Source organism: Excalfactoria chinensis, chromosome 5 (genome assembly GCF_039878825.1).
Source record: "Excalfactoria chinensis isolate bCotChi1 chromosome 5, bCotChi1.hap2, whole genome shotgun sequence".
NCBI classification, from domain to species: domain Eukaryota; kingdom Metazoa; phylum Chordata; class Aves; order Galliformes; family Phasianidae; genus Excalfactoria; species Excalfactoria chinensis.
This window is the reverse complement of record NC_092829.1, coordinates 40,295,666-40,313,832: the sequence shown is the minus strand read 5'-3', so window position 1 is coordinate 40,313,832 and position 18,167 is coordinate 40,295,666. Positions and strand designations below refer to the sequence as shown.

The following is an 18,167-nucleotide window of genomic DNA, read 5'->3' as shown; positions in this document are numbered from 1 at the left end:
TTCTTGTTAGAATCTACTGGTTTCAGAATATACAGACACTATAGACAAAGAAAGGGCATTTATTTTGCTGAAGCAAGAAAAATACCACCCAGTGTAATACAGTTTATTCCATACTCACATCAGTGATGCATTTCAAGGATGAAGCTCTCTCTATCAGTACCTTTGTTTACACACTAGCTGTTTCTTAGAATCAAAAGGCAATGAGTCCTGTTACTACAGTCCTTATCCACTTCCTGACTGAAGTTTTGAATAAATTTATATATATATATATATATATATATATACACACACACACACACATACAGAGAGAGAGAGAGAGAGTGTGTCCTATTCCATTGGGCTCCTTTAAAGAACTGTGTTTTGGGCTATTTGTTTTCTTTTTTTCTTATACATCAGTATTATCCCTTAAGTTTAGCCTAAGAGTAGTTCAGGTTCTATCTCCAGATACCTTATGAATCAGCATCTCCCTGTGCATCATCCTTTTAGTATTTGAATATAATTTTTGGAAATAACATAAGCATTTATAAGTAATGGATAAAATCATGACAGGTTTCTATATCCTGATTAAATGAACATTCTGTATATTACAACTACATATGAGCCCGACTTTGGGAAATGTTAGGTAAATAACTAATGTTCCGCATCTCATATGCTAAAGCATGAAATAATATGAAGTTCCACATCATTATAGCAATATGATTAGAAAATGAACAGCTATCAGGTGTTACAGGGTTATGACACTGCTGTTTATAAAAGAACAGTAACTAGAATAAAATGAAGGCAACTTCTAGTACTAAACGCTCCATGTTTTCTTCTGTTCCCTTACAAAGTTACTTGTACCAACCTAGCATAATTTTCCAGATTTTCAAAGGCTCTACTTGAAAACATCAATTACTTGGACCCTACTCGTGTTTTTTATAATGACAAGTGCTTAGTTTATGTATACGTGTAAGTTTGAAGCAATATATGTGAAAGGTTTAGGCTGTAACCCAGCTTCTAATGTCATTCTGAGGCAGTGCCTAAGGCAGGAACCTACCAAAGCTAATGGAGAGAGAAAGGAAAAACGATGAAAGCACACTTGGGCAGAAAAAGCAACTGATGCTTTTAATGTTCTCTCAGAGACATTAGGATTCAGATATACTCTTGTGCAGAAACAATTCTTAACATGCAAAGAATGGGGAGTTCCCTTTCAGGCATCCTAACACAGTCGCAGTCAGAAGGAAGGGCTTTAAAGGTACATTATGTCTTGTATGTCCTATGCTCCACATCTCTTGCATATCAAGTAAATCAACACTTAACAGAGTCCAGAGAGTCCTAGTTGAAAAAGCAGAGCTACAGGCTGCTTTCAGACTGACTAGCTTTCTTTGAAATACGTATTCAAGTATTTGTTTAAGAACACAGAAAGCCCAATTCAGCATCCCCCAGCAGCTAAACAGCATTTTCTCTATAGTCTCAACGTACAACAGCAAACCTGCGCAGTTAACTCCATCATCCATATTACCTTGCACAACACAGCACTGAAATGCTGCTTCAGTAAGTTCAGCTGCTACCATCACCTTTTTTGTTTAATCTAGCCAGCATATTATTCAAGCAGTTGCACTGGAAACAAAACTAATCCATCTCAAAACAAGGGAAATATCAAATAGCAGTTCAGTCAGACACCAGAACTAGATTTGAACATTCCCGGCACTCTAAAAATAGTAATACCAGTAATACCAGTGCACACTATTTCTGTACGCTAAATTACATAGATGTCATTGTCACTACTAAGAGCGTTTAATGGGCTTGTTGAGTATTCTCATTCTCAAAAATGAATCTTTCCCTTGCAGTACAAAACACATCTATGTGTACACACACAGCATTCTCAAAGACTTTCTCCACCTTTTATCAAATTTGTCACTTCTGAGGGAAGCAGAGCTGGCTGCAGATTTCTCATAATTGATCAACTGATTGCCAAAAAGACATAATCATTTTGCAACTCTTTGCTTCCTGGACATGGAAGAATTGAAAAACCATGACAACCTGAAGGAATTAATGGGCCTGGCCTCAGAAAAATTACTAGTCTAAAAATCCAGAGAACTTCCACCTGCATTCCTGCTGCCTTTGTCTGACACAGATTAGGTAAGATATAGTAGTTCTTTCTGACATAAGCAATAGCACACCAGGTCCAACTTGAAGATGGCTTGTGAAATAATGGGGTGAATAACCTGGGTAACTTTACCTGCCTGCCCAGTGGAGATGGCTTCTAAGATGCTTCACCAGTCGACCAAAAGGCTACAAATATCTTCTAGAGCAGATACTGAGAACCTGACGAGAGGCAGAGGTAGGCAGTCAGCACAAGGCTGGAGGGGGCACTGATATCCAAGACAAGGCAATGTCTAGTGCTGACTGGATAAGCCTTCACTGTACAAGGCTATACTGAGCTGCACAGGCCAGAAGTAGTAGTTTACCAGGTGACATCTGTTAAATGCTCCTGGTTAGCATAGAAGAAGGGGACAAAAGGGCAGAATTACTCTGCTGAGAGGCTGGAGGCTACAGCACTACCACAGTATCTTGGTACATGACAGCATAGTTGATTTTTCTGAGGCTCTGATAAGATTCTTTGTGCCAGCTTGCAAAATTCAACAGTAGACAAAGATCAAAACAGACACGTCCATCAGTCAGGTATGTTCTCATATCCTAGCTCTAGTGAAGCTCAATGAAATGGTAGAGTACTGCTTTCCACTGAGGGCACTGAAGGGAGCTCCACAGAGTAACCTAGCTACAGGGCAGGCACCATACACAAGGGCAACACTGGACAGTCAACAACTAGCTTTCTGCAGGTCACCAAGTGATCCTATCGACCATCACCTATTTACACCAATTCCTGTAAAATCCAATTTATTCATCTATTATCTCACCCACAAATAAATAATTTAACTGCAACTATGCTCAGCACAGTACTCTAATCTATCATCATGAAGATGATCAAAGGACTGGAGAACCTCTACAGCAAATAACGGTTGAGGGAGCTGAGCTTGTTCAGCCTGCAGAAGGAGAACGCTCTGTGGAGACCTAATTGTGGCCTTACAATATTTGAAGAGAGCTTGCAAACAGGAAAGAGTCCAGCTTTACACATGGACAGATAGTGATACAAGAAAAAGGAATGGTTTTAAACTAAAAAGAAAGGAGATTTAGATTAGCTATTAGCAGGAAATCCTTTACTCAAGGTCATGAGGCACTGGAACAGGCTGCCAAGAGAAGCAGTGAATGCCCCAATCCTGGAGGCACTGAAGGTCATGTTGAATGGGGCCCTGGCAGGCAACCTGGCCAATGACAGGAGGGTTGGAACTAGATTGTCTTTGAGGTCCCTTTCAACCCAAACCATTCTATGATTCTAAAGTCATAGAAGACTATGGGTTACATTTTAAGCACTCAGTGTCCAAATGCCATCATGAATGTTAAAATAAAGTAGAAAGCTTCAATTTAACAAATGCTATACTGATATATTATTTGAAAGACTTTTTCCCTGTACTCTAGAAATATTTTCCAAGGAGTATTTAGAGAATTTTGATATGCTAATAATAAAGAATGTGACTTTTCTAAATCAAGCTTTTGTCCAAATCCAGTTACTTATATTCCCAAACAATATACTGCTGTTACATTATGTAAAAGTTCCTTGAAACAAGAAACTCTTTTAAAAAAATAAATAAATAATGTAATTCCAAAAGTTCTTCTCATAGAAACACACAAAGTTTTGGGTGGATAGTAAGAATCTAGTGTGAACTTACAAATTAGCAAGGTTCAGGTAAAAAACAGAGGAGCAGTCAAGACATAATTAAAAACTAAAATGAAAAATAACAAACAGATCTGTGCTTACCATGTATGACAGGATGAAATCACTTTGTCACCTGGGAAATACTCCTTTCCTTTCCACAAACATGGACATTCATCCATTTCCAAGCATACATCCCCATGCTTAACAAGACTATTAAAAATAAAAAAAATACACATTCAGTAGAAGTACATCCAAACCGGATACCTATATACAAAAACATTCTCCAAAACTGAAAACCTTTTATGTTATTATTGAAAAACATTTTAAATCTCACATTGAGTAGGTACAGTTTTATTAATATTTGTATACGTGTAATTTGGCCATTTACTTTCAAAGCAGCTATATGTTGTACCTTTAGTAAGTAAATACTAGCTCCACCTCTCCCCAGTTGTGCAGGTGAACTGCTTCCACCAGTGCTGCTCCCAGGGCTGACTGGGTCTTTTCCCCAGATGTCCAACCAGTGGTTCAGGCCGTGATTCAACAGTTACTATACACAGAACCTACTAGTCTAATAACTGATAGAACACCTTTGATGACAAATCAATCAGTCAAATGACATGAGACTTCTGTAAATCTGAACTCTTGATAGGCTACAGCAGTAATTCCAGCTCCTACAGGTCCAGCTGTTCTGTCTGCATACAGGATACCATTTGACACAACATAAAAATCTGAAGTAACATGACACATACCATGCTAGTTACACAGGAAAAAAGATTTCTTAAAGCTCACAAAATCTAAAGCTACCCTTGTTTTTGCACTACAAGCTTCGAAATGTACATGTATTGAAATATTAACAAAATCTTACTACTGGGTTGATAATCTTTTTTTCCAAATGAGTTTGTTTGTTACAGTGCATTTCTGTAACAGTACAAATTTTATACCAGTTTCCTTTTGTTTCTATAGCTTTCTGAAGTTATAGCTTTCTTTCTGTTATTTAGCACTGCAATTTCAGCAAGACACTGCACCAAGGACAACAGATAAGAGGTACGAGACATCTTTACAGAATGATAGGGACATTTTTTTTCCCTTGGTGTCCTGGAGCAAAGATCTAGTCACTGCACTCAGCACAGAACTTCTTTATTTACTCATGTTAATGAATTACTCCTTTGTAAACTGACTGAGATGCTTCTTCCGTGTGGTTATTTCAGATGGGAACTTACAACTCTATAACTCTTAATGGGAATGTGCAGACATCAGCAAAAAAGTTAAATTAAACTGGAAAATTGCTATGTTACCCCAGGGTACGTGACATGTTTGTAATCCATACTTATTACAAGTATTGTGCCACCTGAAGACAATCAGCTAGAAGACTGAAATTCCCACTGGCTTAAAGCTCAGAACTGAAGAGAGCACATTCAGACATGAAGAACATCAGACTGTCAAGGCAATATTAAATGCAGTTCTTTTTCCTCAGAGTGGCTAAAACAGGTGATAACAGCTTTCTCTCTTGTGAAGCCAAACAAGTGGATAGATATCACTATTCACCCCAAGTACATTACAGGCCTTGCACTGTTCCCCTTTGAAGTATCAAACATTTTTCTTGACACCTATACTTTACCGTCCAGCTCACAATGAACTGCAAAGATACAAGGATAGCTATTGTATTTCATTGTGCTTAACCAATATTCAGTTTCATTACTGTTCTATTATTGACTACAGTTTTTCTCATTCATACAAACACATACTTAAATATGGGTGGTAACATTATCATTAGAATAAATGTGTCCTGTGAGCAAATCCATTGCTTTTGCAAAGCCCACAGATCTGAAGCAGAATAATAAAGTCTCCTACAACCTCTACCAGAGCAGTTATTAATTGTTTGTGAATCACCAGCTTTTACCCTTGAGTAGCAGCCTACTGCCAACAGATACATGCAGCCATGGACACTTTTGACCTACCAACAATTCTGCTGTCCAAGATTCCCACAAACCATAGACTCATGGAATCATTAAGGCTAAAAAAGATCTCTAAGATCAAGTCCACCATCAACCCATCACCACCATGCCCACTACACCATGTCCTTAAGTGCCACATCCACATGTTTCTGCACATTTCCTGTAAAGACCTTTAAGAGTATAAAAGAGATAAACGAATAAAATATGCAACACATTTCCAGTACCAGAATGTCACCATTGCACACAACTTACCTAACAAGAAAACAGGTAAACCATTCTATTATTATTGTTTTATATATATATTTTTTAAAGCAAGAGATGATTATAATCTTAGGATAGTTCCTGATGGTTTCATTTTGGTTCACTCACTGTCTGGCTGGGAAGAGTTACTGTAATCCTGCTGAATGTTTTCCTAATTGTTTGGGGAGCTTTTGAAAGCATACCCATTCCTTTCTCTGTCATACTTTATCAATAAATATTACATAACTTTGCCAAGTACCTGGCATTTTAAATAATGCTTGAGTGGTTTTATAGTACCCTTTGTGTACCCCTCTGACTACCAACTCAACAGAGACAGCTGCACTCCTGTTTCATCTTGTAACAGTAGAATCCCTGCACTCACTTTTATCACCAGCATAGTACCAGTGCTAAGCAGCATGGGTCAGAAAAAATAAAACTCATAGGACAGCAGCATCGACTTAAATACAAGAGGTAGGAGAGAGCAAGGAAAATAATGAAGTGGAATGGTTAATGTTCTTCTAGGCTCCCATACTCTGAAACCTCTTTTATAGACTATTCGCTCTTCCTCTGCATTTCCTCCAGCTCTCCCAAGAGTCTTCTGAGTATTTGGCTCACCCAGCTGCCTCTGCCTCCTCCCAAACCCCTGTAAAAGCAAAACCTAATTCCTGTTTTGGAAAGAATGCTGCAACATTGGAGCTGAATAAGAACTTTTTCAGTTTCAAGAAAGCATTCCAAGAACATATTTAAGCTCCTTACATGTTATTTGATGCAGTACATCACCTTAGAAACATAGTCATAAATCAGATATACTTTTTGAGAAAAACTGATTCAATATCTTTCTTCATTACAACTACAGGTTATTTCTGCCTCTCGTTCACTGTATTTTTAAAGCTCCATTTCACAAGAGCAAGCAAAGGAAAAAGGAGCAGACCTAAAAAAAGCTGTTCTAACCTAATGAGAGATCAAGTGTAATACTGCCCAAGTTCATCTAACAGAAGATTATTCTCTGGCATAGTTAACAGATGCATACAGAGGCAGAGAACGTCACAACCAACCTGGGAAGTCTGTGTAATGCTACAACACTCATTCAAGAGAGAAAACGAACACTCTATATCTATATCTTAACAACTATAATACAGTTGCCAGCCCTGAGGTGTACGTAATTTTATAAAGCACATACTCTTGCACCAAAAGAATTAAAACATGAATCAACTTTGCCACTTTTGGGAGTACCAATCACAAACCAAGTCTAGATAAATTCATGATCACAAAGTTGGGGAAAGGAAAACTCATGATTTGTGGGGTTTTCTTTCCTGAAACTACAGAACAAAAAAGTAGTAACAAAGTAACAGAAGTAGTGAATTAATGTTTGCATTTGGGGATAACAAGAACATGCAGCAGGTGAACTTCTAATGGTCAGTTTTTTCTCCTGGTCAGAAAATTAGAAGGAGGTATTTAAGATATCCAACTATCTATTAAGAAATAATATTAGTAACTAAAACTTGCATATGAGGAAGATAGAAAATTTCCTTTAAGTAGTATGCAGAAATATGCAAAGATACTACTGTTTTTAACTCTTTACAGTCCAAATGAAGACTCAGTCTTCAAGTAAGGAGGACAAATCACCTGAATCATAGCAACACAGAAGCAGAAAATGCAATCCAAAGAGTGACCTTGCAGTGTTGCAAGCTGTGTTGTAAACCAGGTATTACTTATTTTTCTGAAATGCAGCAAGGAAGAAGAAAAAGTTACTTACACAGTGATACGAGAAACACTGAGAAACAGACAAAGTGCTTACCTTAAAATCACAGTAGCTTTAAAAGTGTCAGAACTGAGAAATATTACAATGTTATTCTAGGCAATTTAATGGTTGCTTCTTAGCTAGAGGGATACCGTATGATCGTAACTTTTATACTGTACAAACTGTAACTCAGAATGAGAATGATCTCCCATGAAGTATTTAGAGCACAGTTACTTGTGTCTGTAGGCTGAAAACAGAGTCAAGTAACACCTGCAAAGAAAACTGCTACATTTCACTATGATTTACTTACTTTGTATTTAACTGCTATTTCATAGAAGTTGCACTAGAATGCACACTAAGCTTAAGAGAGAGAGAAAGAGAGAGAGAGAAAGACAGAGAGAGAGAGAGAGAGAGAGAGAGAGAGTCTCTCCCTCTTGTAACCATTCAAATACGCTACAAGATCTTTGAGGTCAGCAGTTCTTGACATGGCTTTTTTCTGCTTAAATGCAAGAACTAACTTGCTTCAGGATGCAGTGGGAAAAGTTCATAATCCTAAAGCCAGACATAGCAAAGAAGTACATCATCACAAACTTTCTTCTCTTCCACGTTCTCAGCCACACAGTGCTGCTGAAAGTAGCCACTGGGTTTGGAGGGTATCAGTCAGCTTAAGAACTCAAAGTAATGACACAGTATATCTTCAGTAGTCATAGCTACTCAAGCACTACTAGATTTAGTTAAGCTAGTAAACTATGATTGCGCAGCAAAATACAATACAAAATGCTACTCACCCTGGTGGGCAGACACAACCTGAAACACAAGGAAGGTGTGCTGAGAAAGTGAGGTTTAGCAGTTGATTCTCACAAGTTCTCTCTCTGCTGAGCTCAGCATCAACTTTTGAGTTGCTGCAGTTAATATAAATCTGCCCAAGTGGGCAACTGTGTTCTGGGGGGAAACAAATTGACAAATTAGTTCTTCGCACTTCAAATTTTGTATCCAATAGAGGTCTGCAATACACTGTTTAAATAAAACTACAAAGGTACTGACTCTATAACTTCTGAACAACTTTCTCTCCTGGGCATAGTTAACTTCCCAGTAAAAAGGAAAATACATAAGAGTACTTTAAAGCATTGGGGGAAAAAGTTGCTCAGATTTAAAACATTTTAGACAGTTGTCAGGGATTCTATCTGGCATATCATTCATTTCTACATTTAGCACCATCCTGTAACAAATACAAAATTTCACAGGGATTAGAGAGCACATATTGATTTGACTTTGAGTATATTCTCCCTGTACTGCTTCACTCACCAATTATGTTGTTATCACAACTCATGACTCCACTATTGCAGTGGCTGGAAGAAAAATAAAAGATATAATGAGAACCAGGAAGGTGTCAAATATTACTGTTTTCTGTTCAATAATGAAATGTACAGTACAAATCAATTAAATTACTGCATAAGTATTTGTATTGAAAATTAGAACTATGATAAAAGCATATATTCTCAAAGTGTATTAAACTCCAATCTTTTGCTTCCTATGTAATATGAGATGTAAAATAATCCCTACAAACAACTGCTGAATAGTACAAGTATTATTCTAAGAAGTACCTGGGTTGACACAAAAACATCTCCAGAAGTATACCACTATATTGCTCCTAAAGACAGCAGTGCAGGAATAGCAAACCAAGCACTGTAAATAGGATCATCATCATCTAAGAAAATGCAGTAACAGCAGCAAAATAAAACATGATCTTAAACACATATACAGTTACAGCAAGCTACTCTGATCCGTGTATGCAATCTTACACAAACATTCATATCATTATTTCAAGTGTTCTTTTTTTTTTCTTCACTTAGAGCTTAGAACTGCTGGAAAGCAAGCTATTAGCTTATGTGAAGAGTTTGACAATATGAGCAACCACACATTATCCCGCAGTTGCAGGTAAGCTCCAGGGCTGAATACAGTACAAACATAAGCTATTAAGACTTTTTTGTACTAAACCACAGTGACCTTTCCACGAGCAAAACACATAAGAGTAGACTGATACTTCTTTCACCCATTCCTATCATGAGACATTAACAAAGTATCTGTCTGAAAATCCCAGCCACAATGGTCTAGTGAGCTTGCATAATGTAAGGAAATTTGATAGCCACTGTCAAAAACGTTGCAAGCAAAAATCATAACCAAATGGGAGATGGATTTCTTATTTTGTCTTAAATCCCAGCTGCCAAATTCCAATAAAACTCTACTGAAATCAACAGAAAGATGTTTTTCATGTGCTGTCATCCCTTTAAAAAGAAATCCGTTTTTGGACAACCACACCAACAATGTGACTCAGTCAACTATTTAGCACAGTGCTTGGCACATATAAATCAGAAAAAGACAGGGTTTTCCAGAGCACTGTGTGTTAGTGTGGATCTATCTAATGACAGCAGCTTTTCATTCTAATCTGTACTTCAGCATAAAGAAGTGCAAGCACAGCAACCTGAAAACCTAAGTTCTAAAGAAGCTCCATACAAGTATGCATAGAAACGAATGCAGGATTATCCTGTATGTTCCATATTAACAGCAACAATAAAAACGGGGTAGAACGAATGATTTCCTAGAGTTTCCAAAACAGAGAGAGAGAGCAGATTTTGTCAGATGAAAAAAAAAAAAAAGTTAATTTCTCTTACCATTTGCCCAAAGACGTGATGACGTTGTCTCCAGGTGGATAGTCAATTCCTTGAAAATAACAGGGGCATTCATCTCTAGGGGAGAAGAAAGTAAAAGTGATTGTGGTTACCTCAGAAACTGAAGACGGGAAAAAAATAATTGCATTCTATGTGAAATCAGCAACAAAGCAGAACCTTCATATAGCAATGGAGACCTTTTGTGTTTCTCATATGCCAGAAACAGTGTGTGACAATCATCCTTGTCAGTGTCTGATGAATTTAAGTACTCAAACTATTTTTGATCAACATGCAGGTTCTGTGTACTCCTAAGATCCTGAAATGCATGGTATCTACAGGCTTCATGTTTGTTAATGTTTAAATATATCATGTAAAGGCAGAGGTGTAAGGCAGTGAGTGTAACTATCAGAACTGCAACTTTACCTACCTTTCCACACATCTTTCAGTCTTGGAATTCAAGTATGTTCCAAAGGGACAAGCACAGCCTTCAACACAATCATTGCTGCATGTCTCTGGCACAGACAGTGCTTGGCAGGTTCTGCCACAGGTAGATACACAAGTACTGTACTCCTTTGTATCTTCACATGAAAGAGCTGTCCAAATGAAACAAACCTCTCAAATTACCATGCAAGAAACTCAAGTACCTCCCAACAGTTTTCTGATAAACATCTCCATTCTTTCATTCCCAATTACATTAAATTCCACTAAAATTGCTATCTTGGCACTGTGCTGTATAAACCACACAGATGTAAACCCACAGTAATAACAAATACAATAAAGTCTGTGCAGTTAATCCAGATTTATACTGGGAAAACTGTTCAGATTTTTTCTTTTAACTCCAAAACGTGTGGCTCTTCCATGTGGCCTTTGGAAAACACACAGCATCTTAACAGAAATATTAGAAACTATAAATGGAACACGTGCACTTTGCAGCTCTTGCACAATACCATCTTTTCTTATATATTCCATTAAGTTCTACTTAAAAACAGATTTGAAGTGCTCATTAAATTAGAAAGATTAATATTTTAAACCCTACAGGCATGATTTTTTTACATATGCTCTAGTAAATCTACACTTGCTTTTTTAAAGCAAAAGGATATTAAATATTTTGAAACAGCTTTACTCAGTAACAGCGGGCACCACCATTTGTGCCACAGAGTTTAATCAAGCTGGTTTTTTCCAGGTACATATGCAGATAATCTGGCTTGAGATACTTCAGCAGGATGAACTTTCAGAAATCCTCTTTATTGTGCATTATGACATGGATAACCACATGATATGGTGAGTTACCCAATGTGGAATTTGTGAATGTTCTTTAGATAAGATTTTCAGCCTTGCTTATGGAGCCAAGCCTACTAACACAATATGGGTGTCAATTAAGTGTTGTTTTATGGATCCCTAACTCTAAAACTTTCAAAAATGCATGATGACACCACAAAAAGTTTGTGTAAAATGAAGATTTAAGTAACATTAGCCACTCCTCTACAGGTGAAATAGCACAAATCAGATAACAGAAGTTAGCTTTAGCTATTTCTATGGAATGTATGTTCTTCCATTCATCTTAACTGAAATATCAGCGATATTAATTAACTGTATCTATGCCAGCAGTCATTATGCATGTTTGTACTACTGACAGTAAGAACATAAGCTCTTGGAGATTGTCAGGTAGAGTGGAAGTTGATGACGATCAAAATAAAATTGCTACACATAGTAACAACATTTTTCATCTCTGTCAAGGGCTCGTTTAAAGAACTAGATTAAACTTATGTCTGTGAAGAAAGGAATAAATGTATTTACACAGCCAATGAATAATAGTAACGTAGGTATGATAAGACATTCAAGTCACATTTTTCCTACCAAGAAAAAGATCCTTGTCCTGAGTACTGTGATAGAATGACAATCAGAAAAAAAGCCAAATGAATATCAGTTTTTAAGTGACAGAAGTGGATTAATTCTCAAGTCCTCAAAGAGTAATTATTACAACTAGAAGTTCAAGACAACTCACCACAGTCTGGGACACTTCTTCTGAAATCTATTACTACTCCAAATCTTTTGCAATGATGAGCATAGTGGGCCAGAGCAGAGCAAAAACAATTCTGTCCACATTTGCAAGTGTCTCTTCTGCACTGCTCAAAATAGGGAATGGGACTCAAATAAGGGTAGCATGGAGCAAAAAGGTCTTTCGTAAGGATGCTACAAGCTTCCGCTGCATAAGAGGCTACACAAATAACAGATTAAACACTTTCAGTTGGGGAGTTCAAAAAGAGTTTAAAAAAAAAAAATCTTTGCTATTGATCACAGTTAAATACTATTGTTAAATATGTCTTACTATTTTTCATATCAACACGACTGTACTGAAGGATAGAAAAGTTAGATACTCATCACTTAGAGCTTGCTCTTAAAATCATTTGAAGGTATTTGGAAAAGTACAAAATGCAGACAGTGCCTAGGCAGTCATCCATCTTTGTTCATTGATGTAGGTTAGGTACAAGATACCAAACTCTATCCACTCCTTTTCATACAAACAGAGGAGTATGTATTTCCACAGTTTAAGTCATACTCACAAACTATTTCAGTATTGTAAAGGAAACCTGTTGTCATGCACTGTTTCACACACTAGGTAAGGCTGCAGCCACACTTAGAGCTGGAAGCTTGGAGTGACACTTCCACAGAGGAGATGAGAGCGTTAAAGAACTGTTACATAAACTCCAATACAAATCATGTTATCTTACTTCGGAACATGTTTAATGTTTGCTCATTAGTGGTCAAAAAATAAAAATGTTACTACTAGAAATAGAGTATTCCATGTGCTTATGCACATCCCAAAATATACTTACACAACACTCTATGTGGTTAGTTAGGGGACTGAGCTTAATAAATCTCACTACATTTTGTCAGTGGGGAGGACTGGTTTGTTTCATTTCTCTCATACAATTAGGAAAACAGCACAGATGTAATAAGTAAAAATGTATTTGTCAATAAAAATTGACTGCCCACCTGACTGTAGATGAATATCACACGGATCCACTTGTGAACTATCATGCATAAGAATGCATGCTGATGATGTTTTCCATGCATTTCCAAAGAGCTGTGGAGTGCTTTCAGTTACTCCAACTGGAGATCTTGTACAAAATACAAATCAGTCACAAGAGAGTGAATTTACAGAGTAATCTCAGCTCTACTAAATCCTTCAACAGAGTTAATTCAAGTTCCCCTTCCACTCATCCCCAAAGCACTAAACTATCAGGTAAAGTTTCAGATCTCTCTCTTTCCAGGCAAAGGCCCAGAAAAGAAAAAGATTGTGTGATCCAGGATTATTAGGTATTCTGTATGAAAGGACAGATCAAAACAGACCAAGCTCCATTTTCACAGGAGAGCAAGGCGCATCGCTGTCCAGAAAGTCTGCACTCTCTTATTCATACTTCTGCCTCCCCAGTGATACTTGATCCATTCTGATCTCTCCTCTGCCTATAATTTCACTACTGACCCTGAGTAGCTGACTTTTCTGACTCCCAGTTCTCTGACAGAAGGAGCAGGGAATAGAAATCCAATAGGCCAGAGATATAAGTGCAAAAACAATTGGATATCCAGGAAGCTTCATTAAGAAGAGGTGCAGCAGAAACCAAAAGACAGATTTTGATCAAAGTAACTCTGTACACATCATGCAGGGATAATAATCAAAACTATGCTCTTAAACATTGTGTGTTGTACACTAAGTAAAAGACTGTATAGGCAAACAACTAGTAATACTTCTGGTGGATGCGTTGCAAAAGACAGCAATATCTGTGGAAATTCTACTAACCTTAAAAGAATAAATTCTTTGAAAATCCAGTGCATTTTTTTCCTACTTTTCTACTTCTTTTTTAAAATATGGGAACTGTTAGGCAAGGATTTGCTATTTTTCAATCAATTCTGACTCATATTCCTAACCTGAGGTAGTAATTCTCCTGTTGTTTTGTTGTTTGTTTGTTTTTTTAAATTTTTTTTTATACTTATTTTTCCTTCATTAACCAAGCCTTCTGATGTGTTCTAAAGTCCCATTTCCCTTCCCCTCTTACATGAGGCTACTTCACCACCTGAAGGCCAATTATTTAGCCTAAATAGTCCATTTACTCTGATGCTCAGGCAGCTCTGACCATCTTTCTCTGTAATACCACAGGTGATGTTCAGGCAACAGCCAATTCCTATCACTGACCTGCAGGCACTGAACAAAGAAGGCTTTATTGGCAAAAGCAGATTAGAACCTGAAGCAGAGAAGAAGAGCTGAACAGACAAAGGACTGTGGGGAGGGATAAAGTCCCTTATATAGGCAAGCCCACCTTTTGGACAAATGTTCAGATAAAGTAGCCCTTAGTAATGGTATATATTTCACCGTGTTTGTACATTAAAATTATCTATGCAGAACTCGTTCTGAAATTCTGTAGTTGAAGGACAGTTTCTGTCTGCTAACCAAAACCTACTATCCAGCCCACTAACACTAAATCTTAAAACATACTTATGTATGTTTCTATTTAGCTGAGTACACTTGATTCACCATTCTAATTGTAAATATTCATGTACTCATACAAAAAGTCATCCTCCGTATTTCCATTGAAGGTTCCACAAAGTCCAACAGTATCATCCTTCCACCGTCCATCAGCTTGAAGATAAAGCCTCAGTCCTTCTCTGTCATACAGTATCTGTAATCCAATGCGTGTCTTTACTTGAAGAAATACAGAGGAGGGTTTCCGTATTTCAAATAAATCTAGTGAATAAGAATAGAGCTTGTTGAAGGGCAAAGGAAAACAGCCTATAAGTTGAATTTTGCTTCTTGTCATTTCACTTTTCTTTTTTTTTTTTTTACTGTCTTTTATATAAGTGACTGTTTTCCTACTCCTGCCCTGTTGTCCCCAAACTCTTGATTTATTACATAAGGTTATTTTTTAAAAGAAAAAAAAAAAAAAAAAAAAGGAGAGAGAGAGAGAAATTAATGACAGTTGAACTTAGTAATAACAAATCTAGAGTCCACTACAATATTCATACAGATTAACTAAAAAAGTACATCAATTTAAAGATGTCAACATTGGAGATAGTATTCCTATTCACTTCTTTCAGTGAATCTATTTCTAGTAGTGGTAATGCTCTTCCGGCATTGAAGTCCCTTTTGGGAATTCCCAAACAGCCAAGTTCCCCCAGCCATCAAATGAACTCCTGGCTTGCATATCACCCTCTCACTAAAGCTAACACTGACCCTCACAGAACACAGTCATATATTCATATGTAAAATACACCTGCTAGTATCTTCACAGGGAGACACTTAAAAACTTCATTGAAGCAAAAAGAAAAATTATTCAGTCATTAATTAGACAAAAACATTTTCCCTTAGAAAATAACTAACCAGCCTCATGAATATGAAGGATGGTATTTGTGTTTGTTAAGGACACAACATACTTTATCTTAACATGAGGCACTAGCACAGTACAGCTCCTAACATCAGAGCACAACATACGCTAGCAGCTAAACTGTGAAATATTTAATAAAAAAAGAACAGCACTAATATCAACAATCTATCACTTAGCATTAGTATGTTAACAATACTCATGATATCACAACATACACATACAGCACTAAAGCACTGCTTCAGCACTTGATAAGCATTGTACACTCATTTATTCTTCCTTACCATCTGCATAAGGCAGGTTAATTTTGTACTGGTCGTATATTAAAACATCTCCTGAATGAGTCAGAGTCACTTGCCTCTTGGGGTCCTGCTTAAGAATAATGCTGATTGATTGGATACATGATCCATCCTGGTTCTACAAAAGAGAGCAATTAAAAAATACACTTGTTTTCAAGCAGGATGAATGTTACATAAGACTTCAAGTTAATAGGGAGAAACTGAAAATTATCAGCTTTATGTGGCTTCCTGGCAGACTGCACTTTAAAAATGTACAATATAATTGTTAAAACTAATTTTTTAATGATTTCAAATGTATGTTTAGACACAACTCTACCACATTAAGCTAACAGCTCAAAAGTGGGTTATGAAAAGAGAAATGTAAACAGCTCTTCCAAGGCTTACTACAAAGACATGTGCAATTCATGAGATCCACTGATCCGAAACACACTGTGGCTGAGTTCCTGTACACAAAGAAAGCTGCATTATCCACACAGCAGGACACAAATCTGATACTGAATTCTTTTCATCTTCAAAAAGTATTCTGATATACCCAGGTTCCCTTAAAGCATATTCAAGGTACATCACTTCTTCAAGATATTGAAAGATAAAACCATCTTGCAACTTACTGAAAAAAAAATAAAAAAAATAAAAAATAAACCTCAGTTAATTTCATTATTTTTAAGAAAGGAATTGTGGAATATGTTCATAAGCTTCCTAAATTAAGACTGATTTTAAAAATGCAGCAGCATATTACAGCACCCATCCAGCCTGACTTGCTTATTTTTATTATCGTTGCATTGCTTATCCCTTACCATCATTTCAATTCTCTAATTCAGTCAAAATATCATTTAGGAAAACCATAAATAAACATTGTATTTCACTCAGTAGGAAATATACTGAAAAAAATATTTTGGATTAACTTCATCTGTCATACCAACATCCATTTTACTCATTGGCACTCAACTGTCAACATTACCAAAATCTAATAAACTGAAATCCTAAAAGCAAAGTATCAAGATTTACGTTGCTGAAGTCTCACAACAAAAAGAAAACACATGGCCGACATAAGAAAAATTCACATCAACTTAAAGCTGAGGAGTCTAATACAAGTTAACCGATTCCATCAAAACTGAAATCAACTACAGTGCGAGTTCTATGTGAAACTAGATCAGTTTGTTTGTTTGTTTTTTTCCATTTCTGATTTTGATCCATTATTTTTGTATTTCAAAGGAACTTCTTTAGTGCCTAAGCCAAATTTCAGATAGATGTGTTTACTTTAAAAGAAATGACTGAAGGCTTGAACTTCAAAAAGAGAGCACTTGAACCTAAAAATCAGATCACTGTCAGAGATGGACAATTCCCAGAATCAGACCAAGACATGAAAACCAAATACAGCCAACAATTTATAAACCAGCAGGAAGAAAAATCCAAATAAGCAGATAGAATTGCTTGTGAGATAGTCTAAGAGAAATCCTAAAAGTCCTGAAACTATGATGCCTAAATAAAGTCCCAAGCTACTTATATTCCTGCACAGTTCACATTACATGAGTGATCTTCATCTAGCAGGGTTGCCAGGCTGCCCAGGACCCAATCCAACTTCGTCTTGAATGCCTCCAATGATAGGGCACCTACAGTCTCTCCGGGCAGCCTCTGCCAGTGCCTCACACACTCTGAAGAAAAAGTTAGCTTGATTCTGTGATTCTGAACTTAAATCTCTCCTCTTCTAGTTTAAAGCCATTCCTCTTTGTCCTATTACTACCCATCCATGTAAAAAGTCAGTCTCTCTCTCCTGTTTATAAGCTGCTTTTAAGTAAAACAAGATCTCTCCAGAGCCTTCTTTTCTCCATGATAAACAAGCCCAGCTCCATCAACCCTTGTGTGAGGTTGCTCCAGCCCTATGATCATACATATGACCCTCCTCTGGACCCTCTCCAACAGCTTCAAGTCTTTCCTGTGGTGGGGACATGAGACTTGGATGCAGTACTCCAGATGTGGCTTCACAAGGGCAGAGTAAAGCGGGGACAATCCCCTCTCTTGCATTGCTGACAGCTCCTCTTTAAATGCAGCCCAGGATACAATTGACCTTTTGGAGTTACAAGAGCACCCTAATGGATTTTATCCAGTTTTTTGTCCACCAGGATTCTCA

The 18,167-nt window shown here is 37.1% G+C and overlaps 1 protein-coding gene across 1 annotated transcript in view; it reads right to left on the bottom strand.

Moving 5' to 3' along the window:
- OTOG (otogelin) overlaps positions 1–18,167 on the bottom strand; it is an 89,453-nt gene that overhangs the window by 51,042 nt on the left and 20,244 nt on the right. The window contains exons 16-24 of the mRNA XM_072337744.1: positions 16,025–16,157; positions 14,929–15,106; positions 13,360–13,484; positions 12,368–12,580; positions 10,790–10,955; positions 10,366–10,440; positions 8,999–9,042; positions 8,482–8,635; positions 3,860–3,967 (exon numbers count right to left, since the gene is read on the bottom strand). Coding sequence (XP_072193845.1) covers positions 3,860–3,967; positions 8,482–8,635; positions 8,999–9,042; positions 10,366–10,440; positions 10,790–10,955; positions 12,368–12,580; positions 13,360–13,484; positions 14,929–15,106; positions 16,025–16,157 — 1,196 coding nt within the window. The remainder of the gene's footprint in view (positions 1–3,859; positions 3,968–8,481; positions 8,636–8,998; positions 9,043–10,365; positions 10,441–10,789; positions 10,956–12,367; positions 12,581–13,359; positions 13,485–14,928; positions 15,107–16,024; positions 16,158–18,167) is intronic.